The 24757-nt window shown below is 53.0% G+C and overlaps 3 protein-coding genes across 4 annotated transcripts in view; 2 read left to right on the top strand and 1 right to left on the bottom strand.

Moving 5' to 3' along the window:
- Positions 1-263: 263 nt before the first annotated feature.
- On the bottom strand, positions 264-10765 carry PRPF19 (pre-mRNA processing factor 19). The gene is made up of 16 exons (XM_021684892.2): positions 10546-10765; positions 8750-8899; positions 8489-8565; positions 7584-7725; positions 7427-7500; positions 7240-7302; positions 6313-6354; positions 6104-6178; positions 5671-5746; positions 5403-5512; positions 3794-3949; positions 3501-3570; positions 3188-3273; positions 2708-2878; positions 2464-2569; positions 264-776 (listed from the first exon to the last, which is right to left on the bottom strand). Exons 1-16 carry the CDS (start codon positions 10562-10564, stop codon positions 679-681), a joined length of 1515 nt encoding a protein of 504 aa, XP_021540567.1. The 5' UTR covers positions 10565-10765; the 3' UTR covers positions 264-678.
- Positions 10766-14967: 4202 nt separating this feature from the next.
- On the top strand, positions 14968-22914 carry TMEM109 (transmembrane protein 109). Its single transcript, XM_021684893.1, has 4 exons — positions 14968-15085; positions 19621-19865; positions 20734-20836; positions 21293-22914. Exons 2-4 carry the CDS (start codon positions 19629-19631, stop codon positions 21682-21684), a joined length of 732 nt encoding a protein of 243 aa, XP_021540568.1. The 5' UTR covers positions 14968-15085; positions 19621-19628; the 3' UTR covers positions 21685-22914.
- Positions 22915-24077: 1163 nt separating this feature from the next.
- Positions 24078-24757, top strand: part of TMEM132A (transmembrane protein 132A) — a 13387-nt gene continuing 12707 nt past the window's right edge. For both annotated transcript variants that reach the window (XM_021685456.2, XM_044919398.1), the window contains exon 1: positions 24078-24277. In XM_021685456.2, the coding sequence (XP_021541131.1) occupies positions 24178-24277 (100 nt within the window). In that variant the 5' untranslated portion in view covers positions 24078-24177. The remainder of the gene's footprint in view (positions 24278-24757) is intronic.

The raw sequence follows: 24757 nt of genomic DNA, 5'->3' as shown, positions 1-24757 counted from the left end.
TCCTGACAGGTTCACACTTCCTCACCAGCAAAAAAAGGCTATTTTTCCCTCACGTCCCCCTCCCTTGGCTGCTGTGGAAGGCAACCCCACAAGGAAGTGGCGGCACGCGAGCGACATCTGGCGACACAGATGAATGACTCTGAAACACAAGGTCGAGGCCTGCAGACCCCTGAAGGGCCATGAAAGTCTTTCTGGCCAATGTGCTCCCTCCCCGACCTTCCCAGCTTGGGCTTCCTTTTATAGACACACACAGGGAGGTGCTGTTTATTGTTTTCTTTTTTTAATGAAACTAAATCACTGCTTACAAAAACCTGCAAGAGCCCTCACGCCCATCCCCTTCACACTTCCCTTGGCTCAGCCTCTCCCCATCTCCCAGGAACTGAAACTCAATGAGTGCCATGAGGGGAGAGGCCCTGGGCTCCGACCCGAGCCTTCACAGGGTGACAGTTCTACCTCCCATGATCCTTCCTGTCAGGCTGGAGGTGGCATGGATGAGGGTGGTCCCCGCCGCCGTGGCTCTCAGGTCACCACCCAGACCAGAGTGAAATGATGTGAATGCCCCGCCCCAGAGACCCCCCTCCCCCAGTAGTCTCTCCCCCTCCTCCCCCCCACCCCCCCCCCCTAATTCTACCCCGCTACTGAGATGAGGCCCAGCTCCCAGATCCAAAGGGCCAGGGCCTACAGACTGTAGAACTTGAGGCTCCTGTCCATGCCCGTTGAAGCGATGAACTTGGCGTGGTGCCCAAAGGCCACCCCTGTGGTCAGGCCGCTATGCTCTGAGGAGAGAGACAAGAGGCAGTGGTGAGGCTTCTCCCCCTGAGGGCTGAGCGCTGACCCAGAGGACACACTCCCAAATCCATCCAGTGCTCCCCGGGTCAGTGCTCATGTACTCTTTCCCCAGTCGCCTCTACACTCCCGAGGGCAGGGTGCTAGTCCGGCCTGCACACCACCTGTCCCTAGGGCCTTACTTGACGCCTGGCATACAGCAAGCACTCGAGTTTTTCTTGTGGGCTGAATTAACAGATGAACGTCAGCGCCCCCACCTGAGCTTTCGGAGCAACTGCAATTCTGCTCAGTTCAAGTGCTAGAAGTGACTGGGAGCCGGCGGAGGGCGCAACAGACCAAGCTGACAGGGTCTCGTTCTTCCCCTTCTCACAACCTTAGTTTTACAGATTTAGCTGAGTTTTCACTTCGGTTTAAAACTTCACTGCTCAGCTGGCTGGTATATGTTTATCCTTTGTAGTTAGTTCTAACTCCTTGCTTATCACTGAGACAGTTCCTTAGCGTGTTCTAGTTCAGGGGGTTCCCATTTAGGGAACCTGGGCCCCCAACACAGGGCAGGGCTGGGCCAAGGGCAGAAGAGGCTAGGTGACACGCCACCCTGGATTCAGGTAGTTCATGAGCAGCAAAGCAAACTCCTTCTAGGTTTAGGGTAACACCTGGCACCCCGACTAGAGAGCCCAAGCTGGGCTGCCAGCCCGCTGCTCTACCTCACTCAACTCCAAAACCCTGGAGCCCAGTGAAGGGTCACAGCTAGGCCTGCACACCCCTGTAGCACACACACTGAGCAGGGCTCAGCGGGACGTGGGGGGCAGGAGGAGCATCCTGGGGCCCACCCACACCCTGCTGATCAGGGGGAGAATTTCATCAACAAGGACAGCAAGCAGCTGCCGTTCGCTCAGCTCCCCGGCGTGCAGCGGGCACCCTGCCACCGTGCGGGCCACTTCTGTGGCTCCAGCTGGGACATCTGCGAAGCAGTGCCAGTGTGACCTTTAAAAAAGGAAGAAGCTGCAGCTCTGAGAGAGCAAGTCATGTACCCAGAGCCACACAACTATTAGAGGAGGTTTGCAGCCCCCACTATCCACTGTGCCCACACTACTTTTCTTCTCCAGCATCCACAACTGCAATCAAGTGATTGTGAACTCGCTCCACTTCCGCTTTCCTAAGCGGACTGGGAATTCCATTAGTGCAAGGCCTGGATCTCAGTCCCGGCTCCATCCCATAGCAGACAAAGACGCGATGCTGAGCAATGGCAAATCCTTACTATGTGCCAGACACTGTTCTATGTACGCACGTATGTGTCATACACACAGCTACTTCCTCTGTTTATACGCATGTGTACACACATACACAGATAACTTCATATACATACAGGCTCACCTAAACCTCACGACCACCCAGTGGAGTATGCACTGTTAGCATTCCCCAAAGAGACCGGGCAACTTGTCCAATGTCGCACAGCTTGAAGTGGACTTGAAGTGCTAGAGCTGGCATTTAAAGCCCAGCAGTCTGACTCCTGAGTTCATTTTCTTAGCCACTCAACTCTGTTGTCTCAGGTAGTGATGAAAAGCTGCCTAGGCAAACTCACACCCGCCCCTAGAAATTCCTAGCCCGGTGGTATCTGCCCTCTTCATTCTGGGCCAGGGCACCCTGGGGCCTTGGGGTCCCACAGTCAGACCCTACCTGTGAAATGAAGAATCTCTGTCCACTGCTTGCAGATGTAGATCTGGACATCAGTGCCCCCGAGGGCCAGGTAGGTACCGCTCTGGTCAAAGATCAGTGACTTCACCTGCCAGAACCAGGAGAGAGGTCGCACGAGAACAGAAACTACAGGGCAGTCAGGGATAAACAGAAGTTAGATCAATTCGGTGAATAACCGACAACTGAGGAACCACAACTGACAGAGCAAGGGAGGGAGGGGGCACACCTCAAAGTTGTTATCCAGCTGCAGCGTCTTGAAGTTTTTAAGCTTGCGCAGATCCCAGAGCTTGACAGAGGAGTCATCGGCCGCCGTAGCCAGGTAGTAGCCATTCTCCGAGAAGGCAATGCTAGTAATGGGGCCCGAGTGGCCAGGGAAGTTGGCCACGTTGGTGCGCTCCTACAGTTGGAGGATGGGTAGCACAACATCACCCACTGGTCATGAGAGGGAGAAGATGAGAGTTCACCAAATGCCTACCTCTGAGCCGTCCTCCTCCATCCTTCAGGGAAGGACCACTAGCAGGAACGGCAGAAGCAGACGGCCCACCCCAGGAACCCCGGACCACACCTATCACATCACACACACACACACGGCCACAGTCTCTCCACCCTTGGGACACCCCCAGGGCCAGGTGCCATCAGCACTTAATCACACCTCGTAGTCAAGAGCTCAGAACCTGGGCCTTAGATGGAGGCTGCCATGTCCTACCTTCAAGTCCCAGATCTTGATCTGCGAGTCCATGGTGCCTGTCCCAAAAATGAGCCCATCAGGGTGGAACTGCGCACAGGTGAGAGCTGTGGGAAAGGGAGATGGAGGTGTGGTCAGAGCCCACGGGAGAGACAAACACAGTGAAAGGTTCCTCACTCTTCACACTGCTCACTATGCCCAGCACAAAGCCTAGCACCTGGCAGGTACTGGCAGCAAATGTATTTTAAGAAGAAACAAGCAAATGACTAAATAAAACATAAAAATAAAGGATAAGCAGCAAAAGACAGAGCCCAGCAACTGTGAAGTGACTTACAGCAGCCAGAGGTCTCATCTGTCACCTTGGTGAGCACACGCCCTGTCTGGATGTCAGAGAAGGCCCAGTACTGAAAAAACAGAGACAATGGAGCCAGTAAGAAAGTGGGTGCCCTTCAGGAAGGCAGGGACCCTATTTTGGCAAACCCTGGCAAAGCTAGCCCCTCTGAACAGAGGAACATTCTCCTCTGGAGTTCTGGGGAACCAGCTGGTGTTGGCAAGATGTTCCCTCCTCCCAGGATGTTCAAGCTCGGAAACCAGCAGGCCTCTGCAGCGTCCAGCCTGGGACCACACCTGGTCATCAGAGGAGCTCAGGAGGTAGTCCCCAGTGGCATGCAGGCTGAGGCCTGTCACAGCGCTTTCATGGGCCCGAACAACCTGCACACAGGAGGCATTCGGGACTGACCAAATCCTGATAGTAGCATCTGGAGAGGCAGAAAACACCAGCTCCTGAAAGGAAAGCGGAAGAGATGGACCATAACAATCTTACAAAAGGGGGCTGGGGACGGCCATAACCCCAACAACTGCTACTCTTTCAGCCCTGTCCTGCCTAGAGCCATCCATCCACCCAATGATGCCTAAGAGAGCCAACGGTAAATGCTATTTAAAACGGTAAATCAAACAGCAATGGCCTAGATGAGGAAGCCTAACTATCTAGAGGTAAGAAGGACAGCTGTACCAGAGAACGATTTCCCACACCGTTTCTAGGACCAGAGAGAGCAATGTGGCTGGTGTGACTGAGGAACTGAGGTTTTTTTGTTTTTTTTTTTTTTAGTTTATTTTACTTTGTTTAAATAGACACATGTAGCTAATGGCTACTGGCAGGGATAGCGCAGGTCTGAGCAGCACTGGGTCTAGGAGGGGCTGCAAGGGCATGTTCCACGTTCCAGTACCTCCCACGCTTCACCTCTGCAGGGGCAAGTTAATCCTCAGAAAAATTGGGGACAGAGAGAACTTACATAGTGTCAGCCACCAATTATTTAGATTAGGACATTAAAAACTGTAAGAACCAACTACGCTAGTTCGTCAACACGATTTTATAAGAGACATAACATATTAACACCCAGTCAGCAAGAAAGGAGTGCTTTCCATCTGAAATACATTTAGTTTTAGGGCTCCTGGCTGACTCAGTCAGGGAAGCATGTGACCCTTGATCTCAGGGTCAGGAGTTCAAGCCCCATGTTGGGCACAGAGATTACATAAATAAATAAAACTTAAAAAGAATAAATGAAAAACCAACAAATAAATACATTTAGTTCCATGAAAAATTCATGTTATTCATCTACTTCTAATTTCCTTAAGGGACAGGGAAAAGGCTGACTGTCTGGGAAGCACAGACTCAGCCACTCTCCTACAGTCTCAGGCCCAAACTGTCCCAGACCTCAAGACTCAAAACCTGTAAGGTCAGTAACCTGGTCTAATGAGCTGCCTTTGCCCCCTACACCAGCACCTATCTATTTAAGCCCACACCACTTTCAATAGTCAACATCAAGTTCCCCACTCCCAACCCCATAGGACCATGGGAATGTGGACAAACCTGTCCTTCCCAGATATGCTGAGTCAAGATTTTGCTGAGCTTTGTTTTCCATAGTTTGTATTATAGATACTGTAGGGTTTTTCCTCTTCCTAACATAACGTATGTCTATGAACATGCTTATTCAAGCTCTGTTTCCTCTCTTACCCTGCTCTGAAGGCCACTGCTCTAGGAGGTTCTACAGAGAACAGGGCAACCCCATTACTGCAAACAAAGGCCTAGTGCCCACTCTGGAGGCTCAGCGCTTCGTCGGGCCCGATTCACTTCAACAAGGACACAGTAGGGCACTGGATGACTGGGCCGCGACCCTAAGCCACTGCAGCAGGGCTCAGGAATGAGGAACCCAGGGTGACTGGCAGAACCCTTTACCTGGGAAGGATGAAACACCACACTGGTGACTTTCTTGGTATGGCCTTTGAGGGTGGCCAGGATTTGCTCAGAACTCTTGTCGAAGACGACAACATTTTTATCTGCCCCACCTAGAAAGGACCCAGATGAGATCCAAAAATGAGTCACGCCCACCTGGGTCCCTCTGCTGAAGAAGGTACTTTTGTCCCCAGGCCATGCAGAGGACAGGAGCATGCACCTTCCCCACCAGCCTCCCCGCCTTGGCCTGCTGGGCTTGGCTGGCTCTCACCAGTAAGAATCTTGTTGGTGTCGGCAGGACAGAGGTCCAGGGCAAGGATCCCAGGAATGCTGGCACTGTGCAAACCCTGAGCAGAGGGCACAACATCAAACCCAGTCGTGGCCGAATGCAGGCCGGCCATAAAGCCACACAACTCCCCCATTCCATCCCCAGCCCCAGGGAACAAGAGCGACTTCTGTTCCTCATCCACTGCACTTGGCCTTCTGCCCGGACACAGCGCCACCCCTGCGGCATTACTGGGAAAGCCAGCACGAGGCAAGAAGAGAAGCCCTGAGAGCTCTGCAGCCGGGGCAAGAAGCCAGGGCCGGGGCCGGTGCACAGCTCTACAGCCACCGCTCCCGATGCTGGCTGCCCGGCCCAGATACCGGCCCAGACGCCACGGGGGGCACCCTGACTCCCAGTTAGCGGGGACCTGGCCACTCACCACGTGGGATGCCACCTGCCGGTATTTGCTCAGCTCCTCCGGCTTCACCAGCTCCTCCGGCACCGTCTTCCCTCTCTGAGAAAAAGCAAAAGCCCCCCAACAAGAGCAGCAGTGAGTGCAGGATGCAGCGACCTCCCCTTCTCCCGAAGGCGGCAGCTGCCTCCACTGGCCAGCTCTCCCCTGGCTCCTCTGGCTCCGGGAGGACTCACCTTCTTACGCTCCGTGGTGAGCACAGTGGCCTTGTCTTGAAGCTGGGTGAGAGAGAGGAACAGGCACAATGTGAGACAAGTTACTTTGCCAGGGCAGCGGCATGCTAGACACTGGTCAGGAGGTAGTCCCAAATCCTGATAGTAGCATCTGGAGAGGCAGAAAACACTCGTGATCTGCCAGGTTCTGTGCTAAGGGCTTACGGGCATTCCCTCTTCTTACTCTCACCCCACCCTGATGAGATGGTGCTGACCTTACTTCACAGAGGAGGACACCGAGCCTCAGAGGAGTAAGGTCCCTTCCCCAAGGCCTCAGTGGTGACAAATGGCAGAGTGAGCACCTGAACCAACTCCCACACCAAGTCTACACCATCAAGAGAGCGGAGATGCAAGGTCAGCACAGACAAGACACAAACGATTAACTCCTACAAAAGGTGAGTTCTGTGCGTACAAGAGGGCACTGGCCCTGGAATCTGGCCCGCTCTGCCTTTGAATCTTAGGCTCCGGTTCTTTATCTGTAAACTAAAAATGGCAATTCCCCTTCTGTCTCCCTCAGAGAAAACACATGAAAACGTGTAACAAAGTGTTTTACAATCTGCAAAGAACCCTGTGAACAGTAAAAGCTACAAGTTGCACTTATCAGTAATTACAATCTTTTAAATTCTCACAAGTCTACAAAGTAGACACTGTTCTTCTCAGTTTAGAAACAAGGAAAATGAGATACACTGTTAGTTAAGTCAGCCCAAGGTCATAAAGCTTCTAAGAGGTGATAACAAAGCATGAATATGGGCAGTGCAGCCTGAGTCTGTGCTCTGCACCCCTCTGCTTCAGTCCCACATGGATGGGACTTCTATTCATACTGGACTCAAGGCAGAGGGTGAGAAGTGAGGGCCCACGAGCATTCCCACTGAGTGACTTCCTACAACTTACCTTCTGGATAATCTCGGGGGTCATTCCCACCAGCTCACCCAAATCCATCGGCTCGCCTGCACCCTGAAGACAAGAAAGTTAAAGGTTAGGGAGGCACAGAAAGCCAAAGACACGTGCAGAAGAACCACATGCAACACCGCACACAGGGGCTATGGACTGGCAGGGGGTGGGGGCTGGCCATACTCACCGCAACACTCGGCTGTGAGCTCGGCACGGCCTGCGGCACGATGAGACCAGCCTGTGGTTTCAGGGTGGCCAGAGCTGAGAGAGAAGAATACATTAGAAATGGGGTATTACAAAGCAGGACCAGCCCAGAGTGGGGGATGGCGGGGCCGAGGCTGCACCTTCTCGGGCAGCTGTAACTTCCTTGGTGAGACGGGCAATGACACGGCAGGCGGCATCGTGCTGGTACAGAGCGTGGGACAGCTCTTGGCGGGTCGTCTGCAGCTGCTGGCGCAGAGTGAAGCTGTGCAGCATGACTGCATCCTGGGGAAGGGAAACGCCACTGTGAGGGGTTGGGGAGGAGCAGGGAGCACCCAGCAGAAGAGTCAGCCCTTGATCAAGAGGACACTGCCCCGTATTCCCACAGCCTGGACCAGTATAAGTAACTCAAGCGATACGTGAGGGACCAGGAATGTGCTGGCAGCCACTCTGGAGCTGCTACCCCACACCAAATACTGGGCACAGAGAGGAGTGGGAGCCCGCTCTTTCGCACCCCCATTTCCTGTAATTTACTGGCAAATCTCAATGTCATACTGTCACCTCCCCACAAGGGAAGAATAATGCTGCTGCTGCCATTTATGGACTGCCCTCATTGTGTCAGGTACTGTGCAAGACAGTCGCTCAAGATGTATTCACTCATCCATCTTTTAGAGAGCCTATTACATATGGTGCAGCTCTTGGCGCAGGGGATATACTGATGAATAAAACAAATCCCTGATGTCACAGGGTTTATACTCTAACCTTATTCTAATTCTCCCCCAAACCCTGAGAGATTGGCACAAATCCTTGTCCTATAGTCAGGGAAACCAGGACTCACATATGAGCAATTTGCCCAAGGTCATATGGCAAATGAGCAAGGGAGCTAAGTGTGAAACCCAGATCTGTGTGAGCTCAACAACCAGGCTCCTCCTCCACTATCATCCTGCCCCTCAAAAAAAAAAAAAAGCTCCATCTTTCCCAACCCAAGTCTTAGAGCAGTGGTCCCCTCTCTTCAAGTAGAGACATCAGTTCTCTTCCACGGACTCACCCACTCATCCTGCAAGGCTTTCAGAATGGCTGGGATGCTGGTAGCAGAGGGAGGCTTGGGTCGGATTGGGTGAGCAACTGCCAAGAGAGGGAAAGCGGGTATGAAGAACCATAACGCGGGGACTCTTCCTCTCCCCCACCTCTTTCCTCTTTAGCCTGCATTAACAGAACACCATCTCCTCCTCCAGTGCGCTGGCACCACCTCCCAACTTCTCAAGCTCTGAGCTAAAACAGCCCTGGACGGAGGCCAGCCACCAGGCACCTTTGATGTCAATGAGCTGCTCCTCGGACAGAGGCTGGTTGTTGATGGGGTCTGTGCCATTCTCTGCAATATACTTCTCAATGAGCCGCCGCTCGTAAACATGATTAGAGACAGGGGACACGCACGGGTGCTCTGGCACTTCATTGGAGACTGTGGAGAAAAGGCAGGCAGTGAGCTTGGAGTGGTGAAAGGGACCCTGGGACAAAGGGATGCCTCACAGGCAACTGGCCCCAACAAAACCACACGTCCCCACATTCAACTAACAGAAATAGGACATGACACTAGTTTTGTAGTGTCCCCAGCATCTTTTCAGCTACATAACTAGCTTCTCCATCACTCTCCTGACAGGTAGTCAATCAACAATTACTGCATGACTACTATGTGCCACGTACCTACAGAGCAGTCAATGATCCCCGCCCATCTCCATCTGGAACAAAGATGCCCAGGCACCCATTATACTCCAGGACACAGAAATACACATGGCCACTCAAATCTCAGTCTAAAGCCAAAATGGATTATCAAAGAAATTACAAATGTTACATTAAGAAGAAACACTTACAAGGCATTCATCAGGTGCCAAGCATGATTGTAAACATTTTCCATAGACTGACTCATCCTCACAACAACCCCCAACAGAGGTATCATTGACACGCCTGCCTTAGTAGACTATGCACCCTTGAGGATAGGGATTACAGCTGGTCTGACTTCCAGTACGATGTAGATGCCCAGCAGGCATCCAGTAAACATCTAACAAAAACATCTAAACACAATCAAATGAAAGGAAGGATGGTGCTGGGAATATGGAAAAAAATCTTCCTCAACACTGAAAGAAAACAATGAATGTGAAAATATTCTGCAAACTTTAATTTCTTCACTATGAAAGATTCCTTATCTGGCCCTCATTTCCCTTCCTTCCTTCCTCCCTCCTTTTGGATTCATGGAGAGGTTCTGAGAAGAGCACAGGGCTTCCGAGTTGGAAGCAAATAGAGAAAGGGATGTTCTAGTAACCTGATGATACAGTGAGAATGGAAAACATCTGCGTGCTGCATTAAAATACCAAAAGGAAAGACCATGCAAGGCAGGAAAAAAAAGCATGGATCTGGGGTCGGAGAAACGACCTCCGCCACAGTCTCCTCCAGCCTTACATCCTCATCTGTAAAACCCCCGATCTTCCTTTCTGCTTTGGAGAACTCTTGTGAGGATAAAATGAGATCACGGACTTGGAAGCGCCGAGTCAACCAAAGGCTTTATAAATGTGCGCTGTGTTTGGTAGTCGTACAGGGTGAGGCTGGGAGCCAGGGACCTGGATTCCAGCCCTGTCACTGCCTCTAACTCGCTATGTGACCTTCGCAAATTGCAGAATCTCTGACTACCCGAGCGGGACCTCAGACGTCATGCAGTGCAATGCCCTCTTTTTGCAGATGTGGAAACTGAGGCCCAGAGCCTGCGCCAGATCACAAAGCCAATCGGAAGGGAGATCCTGCACAAGCCCGATTCCTACACCACAGCTGTTTCCCTGCACCAGCTCCCTCCATCCAGGCCTCAGTTCACTGCGTAAACAAGGTGCTTGGCCTCAGTGACGTCTGCGACAATAAACTTGAGGCGTTATGTAAACTGTGAAGCGCTGCGCAAATGCACCCCACGCCGAGGAGGAGGACCCCCGCGCTGACAGGCCGCCGCCCTGCCCCCAGGGAGCCCTGTTTTCGCCTCCGCCCCGACCCCTGCGGCCCGCAGCTCCAGTCCCGCTCCGCGCTCCGGCCCCCTGCGACCCGCGATCGGCCGCAGCCGACACTCACTCGAGCAGATCAGGGACATGGCGCCGTCGCTGCGCTCCGAGGCGCCTCACACCGGGCTCCGGGATTCGCTTCTGCGCCCCCCCGGGCCGCTTCCGGTTCCCCGCTGCTTCCGGGACGCTCCGCGGCTAGCGGGGAGCGACCCCGCCGAGCGATGCACGCGTAGCGCTTCACGTGGGGCTGCGGCCGGTCGCGCGCCTCAGCCTCCAGCACCTAACGGAAATTGCCCTTTCCCAGAATGCAACCGGGCAGGAAAGGGCCCGCCTGGGAACCTTCGGCCATTTCCGGACCGACTCGGCGCCTTCCGTAAAGCGCTCCCGGGGCCTGCGGCAGAGGAGGTTCCAAACTACATTTCCCACAATGCAGTGGGATTTTTAAAGCCAATGTATTGAGCAACACTTTCTTGAGACCGTCGTCTTACAAACTTTGGAGTGTATGAGAATTTCCTAATGAACTTTTTAAAATACATCTTCCTGGGGTCCGCCTTAGAGAGTCTGTATTTTTCGTGTGTGCCCCACGTGATTCTGAGGCAGGTGTTATCTCCGACCACGCTTTGAGAGACAGGGCTCGGTGACCGCGAAGAAAGCGCAGATGCAGATGGGTAGAGAAACTAGCACTGAGGAAAAAACTGTTCTGGTTCTGCCTCTACTACCAATTTGCGCTGTGATCGTGGGCAAGTCATCTCCTTCTACGCCCCTCTCCTACATGACTTCCAGGCCCCTTCCAGCTCAGATCTGTCAGGTTCTAAGTGGCTATCTGTAAGAGGCTCTAAGGAATCATGTACAGAACACGTGGTGTGGGCTATAAGGGATCCAGACAAAGCAGGACAGACAAGTGTAATCAGGGAAATCTTCGTGGCTGAAGAGGGGTGAATGAGCTGGATTTTGACAGGTAGGGAATATTCAGATAGAAGGGGAGAACAGAGGGCATCCCAAGAAGAAGAGCATGAGCAAAGGCTTGGAGAGAATAAAATTTACAGGTATGAGGGTCAGAATGGCATAGGAGCCTGAAGTCTGAAGTCAGATTGCGGGTGCTCTAATCCCAGCCCAGCCAGCTAGTAAACTGTGTGAACCTCTCTGCCTTACTTTCTTCATCTGTAAAATAGGGGGAATGATAACAAAGGTTGAACTAGCCCATAGGGTTGTTGTGAGGAGTTAATATTTAAAAAGTGCTTTGGGGGCTGCTGGAGTGGCTCAGTCAGTTAAGCGTCCTTCTCTTGATCTCAGCTCAGGTCTTGATCTCAGGGTTGTGAGTTCAAGCCCCGCTTCTAGCCTACTTAAAAATAAATAAAATAAATAAAAAGTGCTTTGGACTTTGTCTGGCACATAATAAGTACGATATACATATTCGGGTTTGTTATCATTATCCCTGAATCCAAGCAAGATTGTCCAAACTACTATCATGTCTCCCCTGCAGCAGTAAAATAGCATCCTAATTGGTCTTGCTTCCAGCCTAGCCTTCTAATTCACTCTTTACAGAACAGCCAGTGATCCACTTTCCATGAAAAATCTATTCCTGCTACTCCCCAGGCTTCCCATTCATCCAACAAATATTGATTGGGTGCCTCCTAAGTGCCAGACTCCACTCTGATAACTGGAGATACAAATGGTGAACAAGGTTTCTGCTCTCTTGGAGCTTACTTTCTTTTTTTTGGAGGGGGGGAGGGTGGCGGGGTGGCAGAGACAATCAACACATCAGAAGAAAATTCCAGAGTGGTAAGTGCTAAGAATAAAACAAATCAGAGAAAGATGGATAGGAGGTGGTGTGGCTGGGAGAGATGGGCTGCTTTAAGCAGGGTATTCAGGGAGGGCATCTCTGAGGAGGTGACATTTTTGCTGAGACCTGAATGAGGGAGAGTGTTTCTGGCAGAGAAAACTTGCCCCCAAGTCCTGCACCATCTAGCCCCTACTGACCTCCACCACCACACCTCATCTTCCCTCCAGCCACACTGGCCTTTCAAGTCCTCAAACTTAGCCCCTCTGGCTGGTTCCACTACTTGTGCCTGGCTCACCTTCCTCCTCTCTCCTCCTCTCCTATTCCCGCCAAAGTAAACTTTCAATCTCATCTTAAATGGCACTTCCTCTGGGGCTTTTTTCTTGATCCCTTTCTGAAGTTTAGACCCCAAAGCACCCTGTAATTCTCCTTCAAGCCATTCTGGTAGCTATAATCATTTGATTATTTAATTGCTTACAAGTGTCTGTTTGATATCTGTGTTCTCCACTAGACTTAAACTCTGTGACATCAGGAACCATCATTATTCTGGTCACTGTTGTTCCTCAGAGTCTAACACAGCACCTGACACACAGTGGGAACTTCATAACTGTTGTTGCTTGAATGACAGGCTGCCCGACACCAAGTATCTTGAATCTTTGGATTGATAGGGAATAAAATGGATGCATTTAGTCAGGGCCTTGAACCAGAGGCTAATTAGACTTGATAGGGCTGGCAGTAGAACAGCAGCTGAGCTGCGGAGTGATAGCTACACTTCCAAAAGATTCCTCTGGAACATACTTACTGAATGGGTTGGAGGAGAACAGACTGGAAGAAGAGAGCCAGAAATTCATTTGTTGAACAAATCCTTATTGAGTACCCACTGTGTGCCAGTCAAGCACTATCCTGGGCATTAGGGATACCACTGTGAGCAAAAGCAGAGGTGTCCCTATCCTGGGGAGCTTAGGGCTGTGACTGAAGAATGGAGAAAACAGGCAGTCCTTTCAAGGCTTGTGAATTTCAAAAGCCAGCCCCTCATGGATAGAAAGGATATAGGGTTAACAATAGGAGTAAATATTACAGCTAAGAACTTGATCTCAGAGTTCTCCCCACTCCCCCCAATCTCAAACTCCCAGGAGTTCTCAAACCTCCTAGGGGAGCTAAAGATCCCCTAGGCAGGGAAGGAAGACATAGTAAAAAAGGGATATATGTGTACCTATAAGTCGCACCTTGAGGAAGGAGCTCTCTGCCTTGCTCCCTTGGCCAAGGCTGCTGCTACTCGGGAACTAAGGGGACATGTTGGCCAGTAACCCAGACGAAGCTCCATTTCTCAGGTGGATTTAGTGGCAACCTGTGTGGGCAAGTGATGGAAGAGTAGGCAAGACAATGCAGCTCAACTGACAGGATTAGTGACACTTTGGCCCCATGTTAATTTTCCAAACACTGTGTACACTCTGAAAACCAAGGTGGGAAGAACCCCCAACTGAGATTGTTTCTACTACTCAGATGGAAAAGAGCTAAAAAGAAAGTGACTTGTCATAGCGGGGGTGGGAGTGGGGAGTTACATTTCTTGCACAGGAATCTGTGACCTGAGATTGGTAGTCCTACAAATCAGAAACCTCTCACAAACAAATGTACATTTGTAACTGTTAGAAAAGCTGCAAGGTGAGGCCCAGGATGCTACCAGAGCCTGTTCTGGAAGAAAGAGAACCTTAGCTTAGGCAGGTAGATGGATGCGGCTGAGAAACATCTCAAGGAAAGAAACAACTGGAGGAGGTGACAGGCTGGTTACTGCTGAGTTGTGTAGTCTGGGAAGAAGGCACAATTAGAAGGCTGATCCAGGGAGGATGGGGAAAAAAAGAGTTCTGTTTTAGAATGTTGAGCTTCAGGAACTGTTTTAACATCTAAGGGGGAGATTTCCTAAGGCAGGCAATGTGAGAGAGGTATTCAGACAGCAACTTGGATTTTTTTTTTTTTAATGTTCACTCTCGTTACTTGATTGAATCTCCACACACTACTGTGAAGTGAAGTGATATTTTTAGGACTGTATAGGAAAGTCGAAAAGCTGAGGTCAAGAGGGATGAAGCAACGTGCCTAGAATCACAAAGCAGGCAAGGAATTGCCTCATCCCAAACCCCTGGTTGTTCACCTTCACGATCTTGCCTTTTTTTTTTTTTTGTAGAAATGGGGTCTGGAAGTTGGTTCCTTTCCTTCTCTAAAATTGAGTGAACAATTGGGAGCTATCTGCAGGGTTCCGGGTGTGTAACTGCTCTCGGAGGGGGCGGATGCAACTTCCCAGCGCTAGCGCCTCTTACTGCTCCTCTAACACCTTTTTCCTTTGTGCCTTTTTAGCGCGAAAGTTCCTCAAAAGACCAGGTGCCTCTTGATTAGAACTACATTTCCCACAAGGCCCCAGGAGGCACTGACTAGCCCGAAACTACATTGCCCGGAATGCTGAGGTATTAAAGAGAGGGATGGGCTTCGACTCCGAATTTCAAAGATCAGTTTACTTACTTCACAGGCCAGATATAGTCACTCCTTCCCCCTTTCCTGCCAGAAACTTCCGTTCCCAGCTCAAACTTCCGATCCCACTCTTTTTCGGTGGGAATGCTTGGTTGGGAAAGGAGGGGGTGGGGTGGCAACCGTGATTAAGAGGGTAGGGCGCATGCGCCCACGGCGCAGGGTTTGGGCTGGGAGGGGGACTGATCGGTCCCCGGGCTCATCCCGCCTTGCGCGTGCGCAGACGATAAACCAACGCCCCGGAGTTGAAGCGCGGGTTTGGTGGCGCGTTTTAGCGAAGTCGCACGTGAAGGGCAGTAGTGGCCGGAGCCGGGTGAGTGCCAGTGGAGACCGGGGCTCAGGGGCAGAACGCGGGACGGGCAGGCGACAGCCGCCGCAGGTGGGAGCGGGGCGGGGCCTCGAGGCCTGGCGAACACGCGTGGGGTCCGACGGCGCCCGGCGGAGGGAAACAAACTGGGGACCGGGATCCTGGTTGCTATGCAACAGGGGGCGTCGTTACTAGGTAACAGGGAGGCACGCGTTTCCGGGGTGAAGAGGGTTCGGAGCTTTGCTCAGAGGTTCGACTGAGGCGGGGCGGCTGCCCGGCTGGGGTACGAGGCTAGCGCTGAGCCCCTCGACCCCGCCTCACGGCCCAGCTTCCCGCGGCCTCGCTTTGAGCACCTCAGGGTACCCTGAGCCCCTTGGGGTATCCCGAACCCATGGGCCGCGCCTCGTCCCTTGCCAGCGACGCCACCCAGCAAGGCTTGGCAGGGGACTTGCTGTTCGAAATAGCACATGCCATTGACACCCTGTCTGGGGGAGGCTGGGCCCTGGGGAGGAAGCTGCCCCTTTGCCCGTCGCCCTGCCCCCAAACAGTTGCTGGGCAGCAGCTGTCAGGGGTTTAGCGGGGGCTGCCCCCACCTGCCGGGACGCTGACTTCATTTTCCTCAGTGGCAGCTTCGCCCCATCAAGGAGCTTCCTTTCAACGCAGCTGTGCTTCTCCGGTGGCCGCTGCCTATTTGGATCAACTTTAAAATAAGCCTTTTCTCCCCACCTCTCCCTTGCTACTCTCACAGCTTCTTGGCGGTCTTCTAATATTCCTTTCACAAGCATCTATTAGTCATTGTTCTGTGCTAGGCGATGAGGATTCCAAAAAAAGTTGTCAAGTCTAACCGGAGGCGGTCAAAGTCTAATGGGGGAGGCTCGCCTATAAACTGCTAAATTATGCTACAATGTAATGAGTGGTGTATTGGCTGTCTGTGTACTTGACCCTTAAGGTCTACAAAGCTCTTGCAGAAACATAGTAGTAGTTCTTAACCCTGCTTAACCCCATTTTGCATTGAGGAGATTGAAACTCAGATTAAGGAATAGGCATAAGGTAGTGGCTTCTAATTTGTGGCAGAACTGAGTCTGGGATGCAAGTCTCGGTTCCTTTGTCTCCTGCCACACTTTGGAGGCTTTGCCTTAAATAGACTTCCTGTGCTGCTGATCGCTTGTGGCAGCTGTCTGGTTATGCATATCAGAAATCCTCGAGGGGCTCTAAAAACAAAATGCTGAGCCCTTCTTTGGGAGAGTCTAAGGTGGCCGCTCTTGGGGCAGACATCCTTGCTTGAACAGGCTCTACAGACAGACCTTTCTGATGGGCTGCCAGAGCTGAGAACCACTCTTCTACCGGGGCAGCTCTGAGCAATGATAGGGAAAATCAGGGCCGGCAGAGGGCACTAAATCAGCTGCCCCTCCTGCCACGTAGTGATTCATGGTGTGAAAGGAAGCTAACCAGAGGAAGGAGCCTTGGCAGGGGGTGTGTGGACTGCCCCGCCCTGCCCTCTTGGCAAACCACAGCTAAACATATAGTGCCTCCTTACTACCTTAGTTAAGTGAAGCACTTTCCCAGCTGAGCCGGGTTCTCCTGGCCCTGCCTGAGCCATCTTACAGAAACCTGGACAGAAGTGGCAGGTCTTGCCCCAATCTTTTGCCGTCCTCATACCTCTTGGTACAAAACCATGACCTCTAAGTCCAGCAGGTGGGTCATCTCCCGGTGGGAATCTGGATGTCCTCTCCCTTTGAGCTTGTTGCTAGTTGGTGGAACTTTCAGTGCCTTGAGGGCAGGGACCGTGTCTTTCTGAGGCAGCAGAGGGGTGTGGAACAAGCAAAGAGGCAGGATTTAGATCCTGGGTTCTGGAGGCAAGGCCCGGTTCTGTTGTGTGAGCTTGAACAAGTCACTTGACCTCTCTGAGCCATAGTTTTCTGAGTAAAATGTGGAATCACAGAACCTTATCAGGTTGTTGTAAGAGTTAAATGAGATGGTGAGGAGACAAGCACTTTGTAAATTATAAAGCATCACACATACACAAATAAACATATGCTTAACAAGATACAGACACACTCAACTGGGGCAGGTGGCCGCTTGTGTACATAAATATAAATACACACACATACAATTTGTTGTTGTTGAATGCCTACCATTTGAGGCCAGGTATTGGAGGAGATGATGTTTAAGACCTATTTCCTCTCAGAGCTCGAGACTGCGTGGCTCTTGACTGCCATGGCTTCTCTTTATTAAAAGTATTTGATTGGGCTGCAGTGAGGAGATGAACAACAGTGAGGCTGATCCTTGCTGCCTAGAAAGGACCTAGAAGAAACGAGAAGGAATCCTGTTAAATAAAACAATTGGAAGAAACGGACCAGCCAGTGAGCTACACCCTTATCTGCCAAGGGTACACTGTAGAATCCTGCTAGATTTGGTTTCTGGTGCACTTCAAAAAGTCAGCTGGCAAGGCAATGATGGCTTCACGGGGGAGGGTTTATTCCAGGTCCCCTAGCTCCTGTTGACTGGGGCAAATGGCTGCCTGAAAGTTGAGGATCGCACAGAATGCCAGAGGCTCCATGGGGGGAGCAGCTCACGTCACCCTGACCTTCTAAAACAGAGGAGATGACATCTGATCCCTTCTGGTAGAGGTCCTTGGATATAGGACCCAACCCAAGATAGCAACCCTGCTCTTTAAGTTCCCAGGGTGGTTATGACCCAGATAGCTCAGGAACTGACCTGTGCTTTCCTCACGTCTGACCACTGACTGGCAGCCAGGAACCATCTGGTCCTTGATTTATGCCAAAGAGAGTAGAATAAAAGGCTTCCCAGCCTGAGGTCTCTCCCCATGAACGCGTGTTTTGCAGCCCTGCTTGATTCCACAGACCTCAAGAGGAACTTAGGGCAGCTGTTTCTGGGCCAGAAAGTGCACGGATATGAAATTTTTGTAACTCTTTCTTGGACTCTTCTCCACTGCACTAAGTAAGAATGGGAACCTCTTCCCTCTCCTCTATCCTGGTGGCTCCCATTTCTGGCCAACTCCCTGAGTGATCTGCTAACTGCAAACACTTCAGATACCTGGCTGCTCCTGTATCCGGGGCCTGGCTTAGCCTCTGATCGTCGGGTCTCAATCATGGAAACTCCCTGGAGCTACAGGTTCATTTCTGAGCCTGGAAGAGAACAGGGGATTTGCTGGTGCTGTTTGACATTTCTCAAGCACTGTGGCAAATGGAAGGTAGACTTGGCAAACATTTTTTTTTGGCTGATCCACACCTGCTTCAGTGAATCGGTACTTATTGGGCCTTAACTTGCCTGTAGCATCACGTTAGGCGAGCTCAGAGCACAAAGCACAAAGTGGTTAAGTGAATTGTCACCAGTCATTCATGGAGATGACTGGTAGATGCCAGGTTTATTTTAGCTCATGAATAATCTATTGCGTGACTTTCTAAATCACTTTTGAGACTGACTTTGGAGATGACCCAGCTGGGCGGTGTGTGCGAGGGGTTCGACATCAGGTGCACCTGGGTTCAAATCCTGGTTTCCCCACTTACTGCTTCTCCCACCTCTGTTTCTTCACATCAGTAAAATGGACTAAAGTAACAATGCCTACCTGATGGCAGCGATTGTATGAGATCGGTGGTGCGTGGTTCGCTTTTTATTAATAATGGTATCTTTCCCTAAAGGTTGTGCTTTAATCCTTTGTCTGCCTTGGAGGCTGGGGAGTTGAGATCATTCTGTGTCAGCGCATCTCATCTTGGCGCAGTGGAATCACCAGGGGAGATTTGCAGGTCTAAACCTAAGTCACAGCCAGTGACACCAGGACCTCTGGGCTCTGGACAGAGGCATCAGTAGTTTGGAAGCTCCCAGGTGATTCCAGTGAGCAGCCAGTTGAGATCCACTGTGTTACCTTCACTCCCAGGGAGTGTGCAGTTCGAAGCAGAAGCTCAGGTTCAAGTCCTGACCTTTCTGCTTAGCCCAGTGACCTTGGGCAAATGCCTAAGTCTCAGTTTCTTCTCTTTTGTTACCGGGAGGGCGAGGAGGTTCATACCCACCTCGTACGACGGTCCTGCAGAGCAGATGGCATGTGTGCCGTTCTTTCTTGCTCGAGCATGTACCTGAGCGCTGCCCTTTACATCATTACACAGCAGTAATCGTATTTGTGTGCTATTTTTTAAGTTGTTTTTTTATATCAGCTTTACCTTAAGTAGATTATAACCTCCCTGGGGACAAAGCCTTATAGTCTTACACTTTTTTTTTTAATACTCATAGCACCTAAGGCCCAGAGATAGGATTTTTAGAACTGGAATAATCCTAGCTCTTCTCATCCACCCGAAGGCATTGAAGAATACTTGCTGGTTAATTAATATGCAAGTGGTAAAGAATGTGAAGGAGGCACCCATGAGTCAGATGGTCGTGCCCAGCTTCAGTTGAAAAACCCAGTTCTGCCTTTCTCAGCTAACAGGGTAGGGGTGGAGGAGGGTGTTGGGGCAAGTCATAGCTGGGCCAGTGGGTGTCCATGCCAGTTCTGGCTCTCTGCTCACCCTGTGCTTCTCTCCTGGCAGACCCCGCCATGGCAGGCCCAGACAGCAGTTCACCGTGGGGCAAGCATGTGCTCAAAGTCATCCTGATGGTCCTAGTGGCCCTCGTCCTCCTCCACTCAGCATCATCCCAGTCCCATGCAGACTTTGTGCCACCAGGCCAGCAGAAGAAGGAGGCCCCAGTTGATCTCTTGAGCCAGATAGGTCGCTCTATGTGGGGAACACTGGATGCCTGGCTTGGGCCAGAGACCATGCACCTGGTTTCCGAGGTAAGGACGGTGGTCCCTGCTGTGACCACACATATCGAAGAGAGATAAAGGGGGAGACGTCAATAGTCACCCTGTCTTGGCTCCACATCTTCTGTGCATCATAATCCCTGGTGCAGAGAGCCCCACATTCCACAAAATGAAGCCAGACAGTACCTGCTTTTTGCAATCCCATTGTTTGATTCCTGCCCTCGGACCTTTAGCTCTTTCCCTTCTTCCTGCCCTTTCTGGTCAGAAAGACTGAGAAATGAACCAGTCTTTATAAACCCATGTCGCTGGATGACGATAGAGTCTGACTTTGGTCTAAATCTGACCTAAAGTCTTAAATTGGCAAAATATCAAGACCTGAACCCTGTAGAGGTAGAGGTAGGTCTGACTCAGGGCGTAAGGCAGGGCTGTCTCTTCTCCCTAAGGGCATCCCAGGCGTGGCATCACAGACTTTGCATAGGTCATTCTAAACAGTCCAGCCGCTCATTTATAACATCCATCACCCAGTAGAGCTGATTGACCCCTTTTTCACTGAAACATCCTAACCCTTCACAGATGTTGCTTCACACAACTTCGTGATTCCCTGGGAAGACCCCAATTTCACAGGGTGACTACCATAGAGATTTGTTGATTTCCCACACACACATTCATCTACTACCATCACCAAAGTATTCTGGCAAGTCAGTTGAATGAGGGCCCAGATGTCCCGAGTTCCAGTTCAGGAAGGACACACGGCCTGCTGTCCCTGCTTGGTGGGCTAACCTTTGGCTGAGAAGGAGGTGGGACCCATTCGTCCCGGGCCTTGCCGGGCAGGGGTCAGAGGCCTAAAGGAGAAGGAGCGTGATTGATTGTGGACTCATCTCCTGCCCTGCTCTTTCCACAGACCTTGTCCCAGGTGATGTGGGTCATCTCTTCAGCCATCTCGGTGGCCTTCTTCGCGCTGTCTGGGATCGCTGCACAGCTGCTGAATGCCTTGGGAGTGGATGGTGAGCACCAGAGAACTGGTCAGGTCTCCCGGAGCTTAGCCTGTCACTTCCTGTTGGTGGGACTTTATCTTTTCAGGGCCCAGACTTTTTCCCAGCTGCTTGACGCCTGCCGGGTTTCCCCAGAGGCAAGCATAAAAGTGGGCTAATGACTGCAGCCTCCCAGGTGTTTGCTTCATGTTAGGCAGAGCATGGTGCTAAGCCATAGTATCTCATTTAACCCTTACCCGCAGCCCAGAGAATCACTCGCATTTTGCAGAGGAACCCGTTCAACCAAGGGCAGTAATCTACGCCCGACCAGCAGGAGCGGGAGCTGAGATTCAAGCTCCTATCTTTGTGACCCTGTGGGAAAGGGTTTTTCCTTTGTAAGGGGGTTTAGCTCCTCCCCCTTTTTTGGTTCTTGCCCCCTGTGCCCTGACCACTCCAGGTTGGCTGATTCTGTAACTCTCCCTCTTCCAGGAGACCACCTCACCCAGGGCCTGAAGCTCAGCCCCAGCCAGGTCCAGACATTCCTGCTGTGGGGTGCAGGGGCCCTAGTCGTCTACTGGCTTCTGTCTCTGCTCCTTGGCTTGGTCTTGGCCTTGCTGGGGCGAATCCTGTGGGGCCTGAAACTTGTCCTCTTCCTGGCCGGCTTTGTGGCCCTGGTGAGGTCAGTGCCCGACCCCTCCACCCGGGCCTTGCTCCTCCTGGCCCTGCTGACCCTCTACGCCTTGCTGAGCCGGCTCACTGGCAGCCGTGCCTCGGGGGCCCAACTGGAGGCCAAGGTCCGGGGGCTGGAGCGCCAGGTGGAGGAGCTACGCTGGCGGCAGAGGCGGGCAGCCAAGGGGCCCCGGAGCGTGGAGGAGGAGTGAGAAGGCCGCCGGACAAGGCCACCTTCGCCGTACCAAAGAGCTGCACTGCTTCTGGATCGCACAGCCCTCCTTCCGGCCCCCGGCCCCTTTCTTGCCCTGTCTCTGAATTGTCAGAGCCTTCATCCCTGCACCAGACCCCCTAGCTGAGAAAGAGGAAGACCATGACCCATGATGGACCCCAGGAGCCCATCTTCTGAGGTTCTCTGTCTGGAATTGGTTGTCCTAACCCTTTCTCTGCTCCCAGCCTGCCTCAGTCAGGCTGGGTTGGCAGGGTCTCCCCTGTGGCTTGTGCATCTGTTCTCAGTGGACATCCCTGCCATTGGTCTCCCGTGACTCAGCCGGCTCCCCCCTCTCCTCCTGCCTTGCCTTCCTCCTGATGCTCTCACTCTCCTGTCCTTCTGGAGCTCCTCCTCTGCCAAGTCCCCAGCTTCCTTCCTGTTTGTCTCCTTCTAGCCCTGCACTCCACCCAAACCACAGTCCCTCGAGGCATGTTCCTGTCCTCTTCATTGCCTAGCCAGGGGGAAGAGGCAGGGCATATGGGACCTGAGGGGAAGGGCTGGGGGGAGTTCCCAAAGGGTTTGGGAATTAGAATGTACATCGAGTCTGTTACAAGTGCCTTAATCCGAGCCAGCAGGGCCCTCTGCTTGCCCGCCGCTGTACTGTATGTAGGAAAGTGCACTGTGGCTGCTTTGTGTCAAGAAGAGAGTTTTCCCTCTCAGAATCTTGATTCCCCTTCAGCCAGAGCAAAAGGTGACTGCTTCATAGGCTTGTGCCTGCAAGTAGGACCCTGCGGTGGCCATCAGATCCCCTGTGGGGATTTCAGAGACACTGAAGGAGAAGGGAGGACTCCTCTCGTCCGCACAGCTCCAGACGGTTCTCCACCCTTCTCCCTCCACTCACTGCCACTAAGGAGTTGCTCATCAGGGTCCACCCCAGTGGCCTAGGGGGAGTGCAGAGCAGACACACCAGAGCTGCACACCATGGCCCCTTCCTCTCCCAAGCTCCAAGAGGGGCAGGGTGCCTGCCACCTGAGCCCTCTCCACCAGGGGTCTCATTCTTCCTCTGAGGCTCTGGTGGCGGTGGGCGTCCTCTGCCAGGGCCAGCACAGGATGTGAAGAATGAATTCAGTGCTCAGTTCTTACTGTTAAGGTCTGATGTGGAATCACAGCAGCAGTGATATATGTTTTTATCAGCGCTTGGTTGGTTTTAAATAAAATGCACGCTATTTTATTATCTCGTTCATATAAAATGTATTTACTCAAAGTCTTGGATGGCTTTCATTTGTCCCTCCAGCTAACTCCATTTCTGCGGAGCGGCTCGGTTTTCTTGACTTCTCCCTGCAGGGGCAGCGTGAAGCTGGTAGAAAGGGAGGGAGAAGGGGGAACAAAAAAGAAGGCTGGTACCAGGCACCCTTCCCTCGTGGAGTGTGAGGGACGAGGAAGTCATGCCCCCTTTACAAAACTTCCAGGAACTGGCCCACACTCTTGGAATAGTGTGTATGGGGGGGTGTGTATGGGGGGAGAGCAAGGAAGGGCACCCCTTCCCCCATGGTGGGCAAGAGTATGAAAGGCTGGCCCGCAGGCAGCCAGGAAATTTGCCTGCCCTCCCTCCTTCCCTCACCAGATGGGAGTTTCTGGCACTATGGTTCTCACTTGGCCCATAGGTTAAATCAGTTGTTTTGTAGAGGGGCCCAGGTGTGGGGGTTTTTTTGTTTCTTTTTAAGCTGCCACAGAGATGCTAATGTGCAGCCAGGTGCCCTGGTCCGGACCTCTCCTAACTGTCTGGTAGGCAAGGCTGGGCCAGGAGGCCAGGACCTGGGTGGCAGGACTTCCCTCAGGAGCAGAGAGGCCCCCACCTTTCCTAGGCCTATGGGCCTCTCCCAGGGATGGGGCTGGGCCAGCCGTGTGCACCTGAGACCTTCCTCCACAGGAGTGGCCCAGGACTCTGTCAGGGCAGGCCCAGGTGATCGTCACCTGGCCCATTTTGGCCCCTTTCTTCCCCTTTTCCGCCCCTGCAGTTCGGTTCCCCATAGCCCCAAATTCCACTTCTGATTCAGGTGTCAGATACCTTCACAGGTGAGTTGCTTGTGGGCGGGCATGAGGCAGAGGAAGTGGCTGTTTGCTCCAGGGGCAGGAGCTTCCGAGAGGGAGCCAGCAGAACGCCTCGAGGCCCTCTTAGTAAGGCAGATCAGTCCCCAGGGAAGCGGCCTTCTCCCCGACCTCAAGCACGGGGCGCTCAGGGCTTGGGGATCCGTAGGGCACTAGGACCCGGCGGGGCGGAGGGGCAGCCCGTGTGCCGCGCTCGCTCCCTCCCACCCTCCTGCTCCGGCTCCCGCTCCATTGTCTGGGAGCTGCGGCCGCGGACAGGCGGCCGGGCGGGCGGCGGCGGGGACCCAGCCGGCGGGGTCGGAGCGGCGCGGAGCGGGCGCGGGAGATGCCGGGCGGGCGGGGGCCACCTGAGCCGCCCGCCTAGTCCCCGCTCTCCGCGGAAAGGATGTGCGGCGGGATGGCGGGGCGCGCAGCAGCGGTTCCCCGGGGGCCCTGCGGCCCCTGGCTCTGCCTCCTGGTGGCCCTGGCTCTGGACGTCGTGAGAGGTCAGCGGGAGGGGAGGGGATGGGCGGGGCGAGGGGCGGCTGGGGCCCGGCCGGGCTGGAGGGATGCGGCGAGCCGGGAGCTGCGGGTTCCCGTACTGAGCCCGGAGCGGGGTCGCCCCGCAGCGCGCCCTGAGGGCTGGAGGTCTCACCCCTCGGATCTTCCCTCCAGCCGCGCTCCTCTGTTGCTTCCCTCACTTCCAGAACCCGGCAACTCTTCTGATCCAGGACCAGCCGGGTCCCGGGCTCTCCCCGCCAGCCCCCGCACCTTCCGAGAGCTCCCCCTCCCGCCCGGGCATTTAACCCGGCTGCCCCTGGCCCAGGCGCACCAGCTCCCTAATCTGCGGTCCACAGAGCTGCACGCAAGTGGCTCCTAGTCTCCCCCCTCCGCACCAACGACTCACCCACCGTCGACCCAGGCCCCACGGGCATGGGAAGCAGCCCCTTTGCCTGGGACCTGCGAGGTGTGCAGCCGCGCCCCCC

Source organism: Neomonachus schauinslandi, chromosome 11, assembly GCF_002201575.2.
Source record: "Neomonachus schauinslandi chromosome 11, ASM220157v2, whole genome shotgun sequence".
Taxonomy (NCBI): Eukaryota; Metazoa; Chordata; class Mammalia; order Carnivora; family Phocidae; genus Neomonachus; species Neomonachus schauinslandi.
This window is presented reverse-complemented; position numbering and strand designations above follow the sequence as displayed.

Bases quoted from the DNA above. Each gene is read 5' to 3' on its own strand.
- TMEM109 (XM_021684893.1), top strand. From the start codon at position 19,629: ATGGCAGGCCCAGACAGCAGTTCACCGTGGGGCAAGCATGTGCTCAAA. The intron at 19,866-20,733 runs GTAAGGACGGTG...CTCTTTCCACAG, and splicing joins CCATGCACCTGGTTTCCGAG to ACCTTGTCCCAGGTGATGTG. The intron at 20,837-21,292 runs GTGAGCACCAGA...TCCCTCTTCCAG, and splicing joins GAATGCCTTGGGAGTGGATG to GAGACCACCTCACCCAGGGC.
- PRPF19 (XM_021684892.2), bottom strand. The intron at 3,274-3,500 runs GTAAGTCACTTC...CCTTTCCCACAG, and splicing joins AGATGAGACCTCTGGCTGCT to CTCTCACCTGTGCGCAGTTC. The intron at 777-2,463 runs GTAGGGTCTGAC...CTCTCTCCTCAG, and splicing joins AGAGATTCTTCATTTCACAG to AGCATAGCGGCCTGACCACA.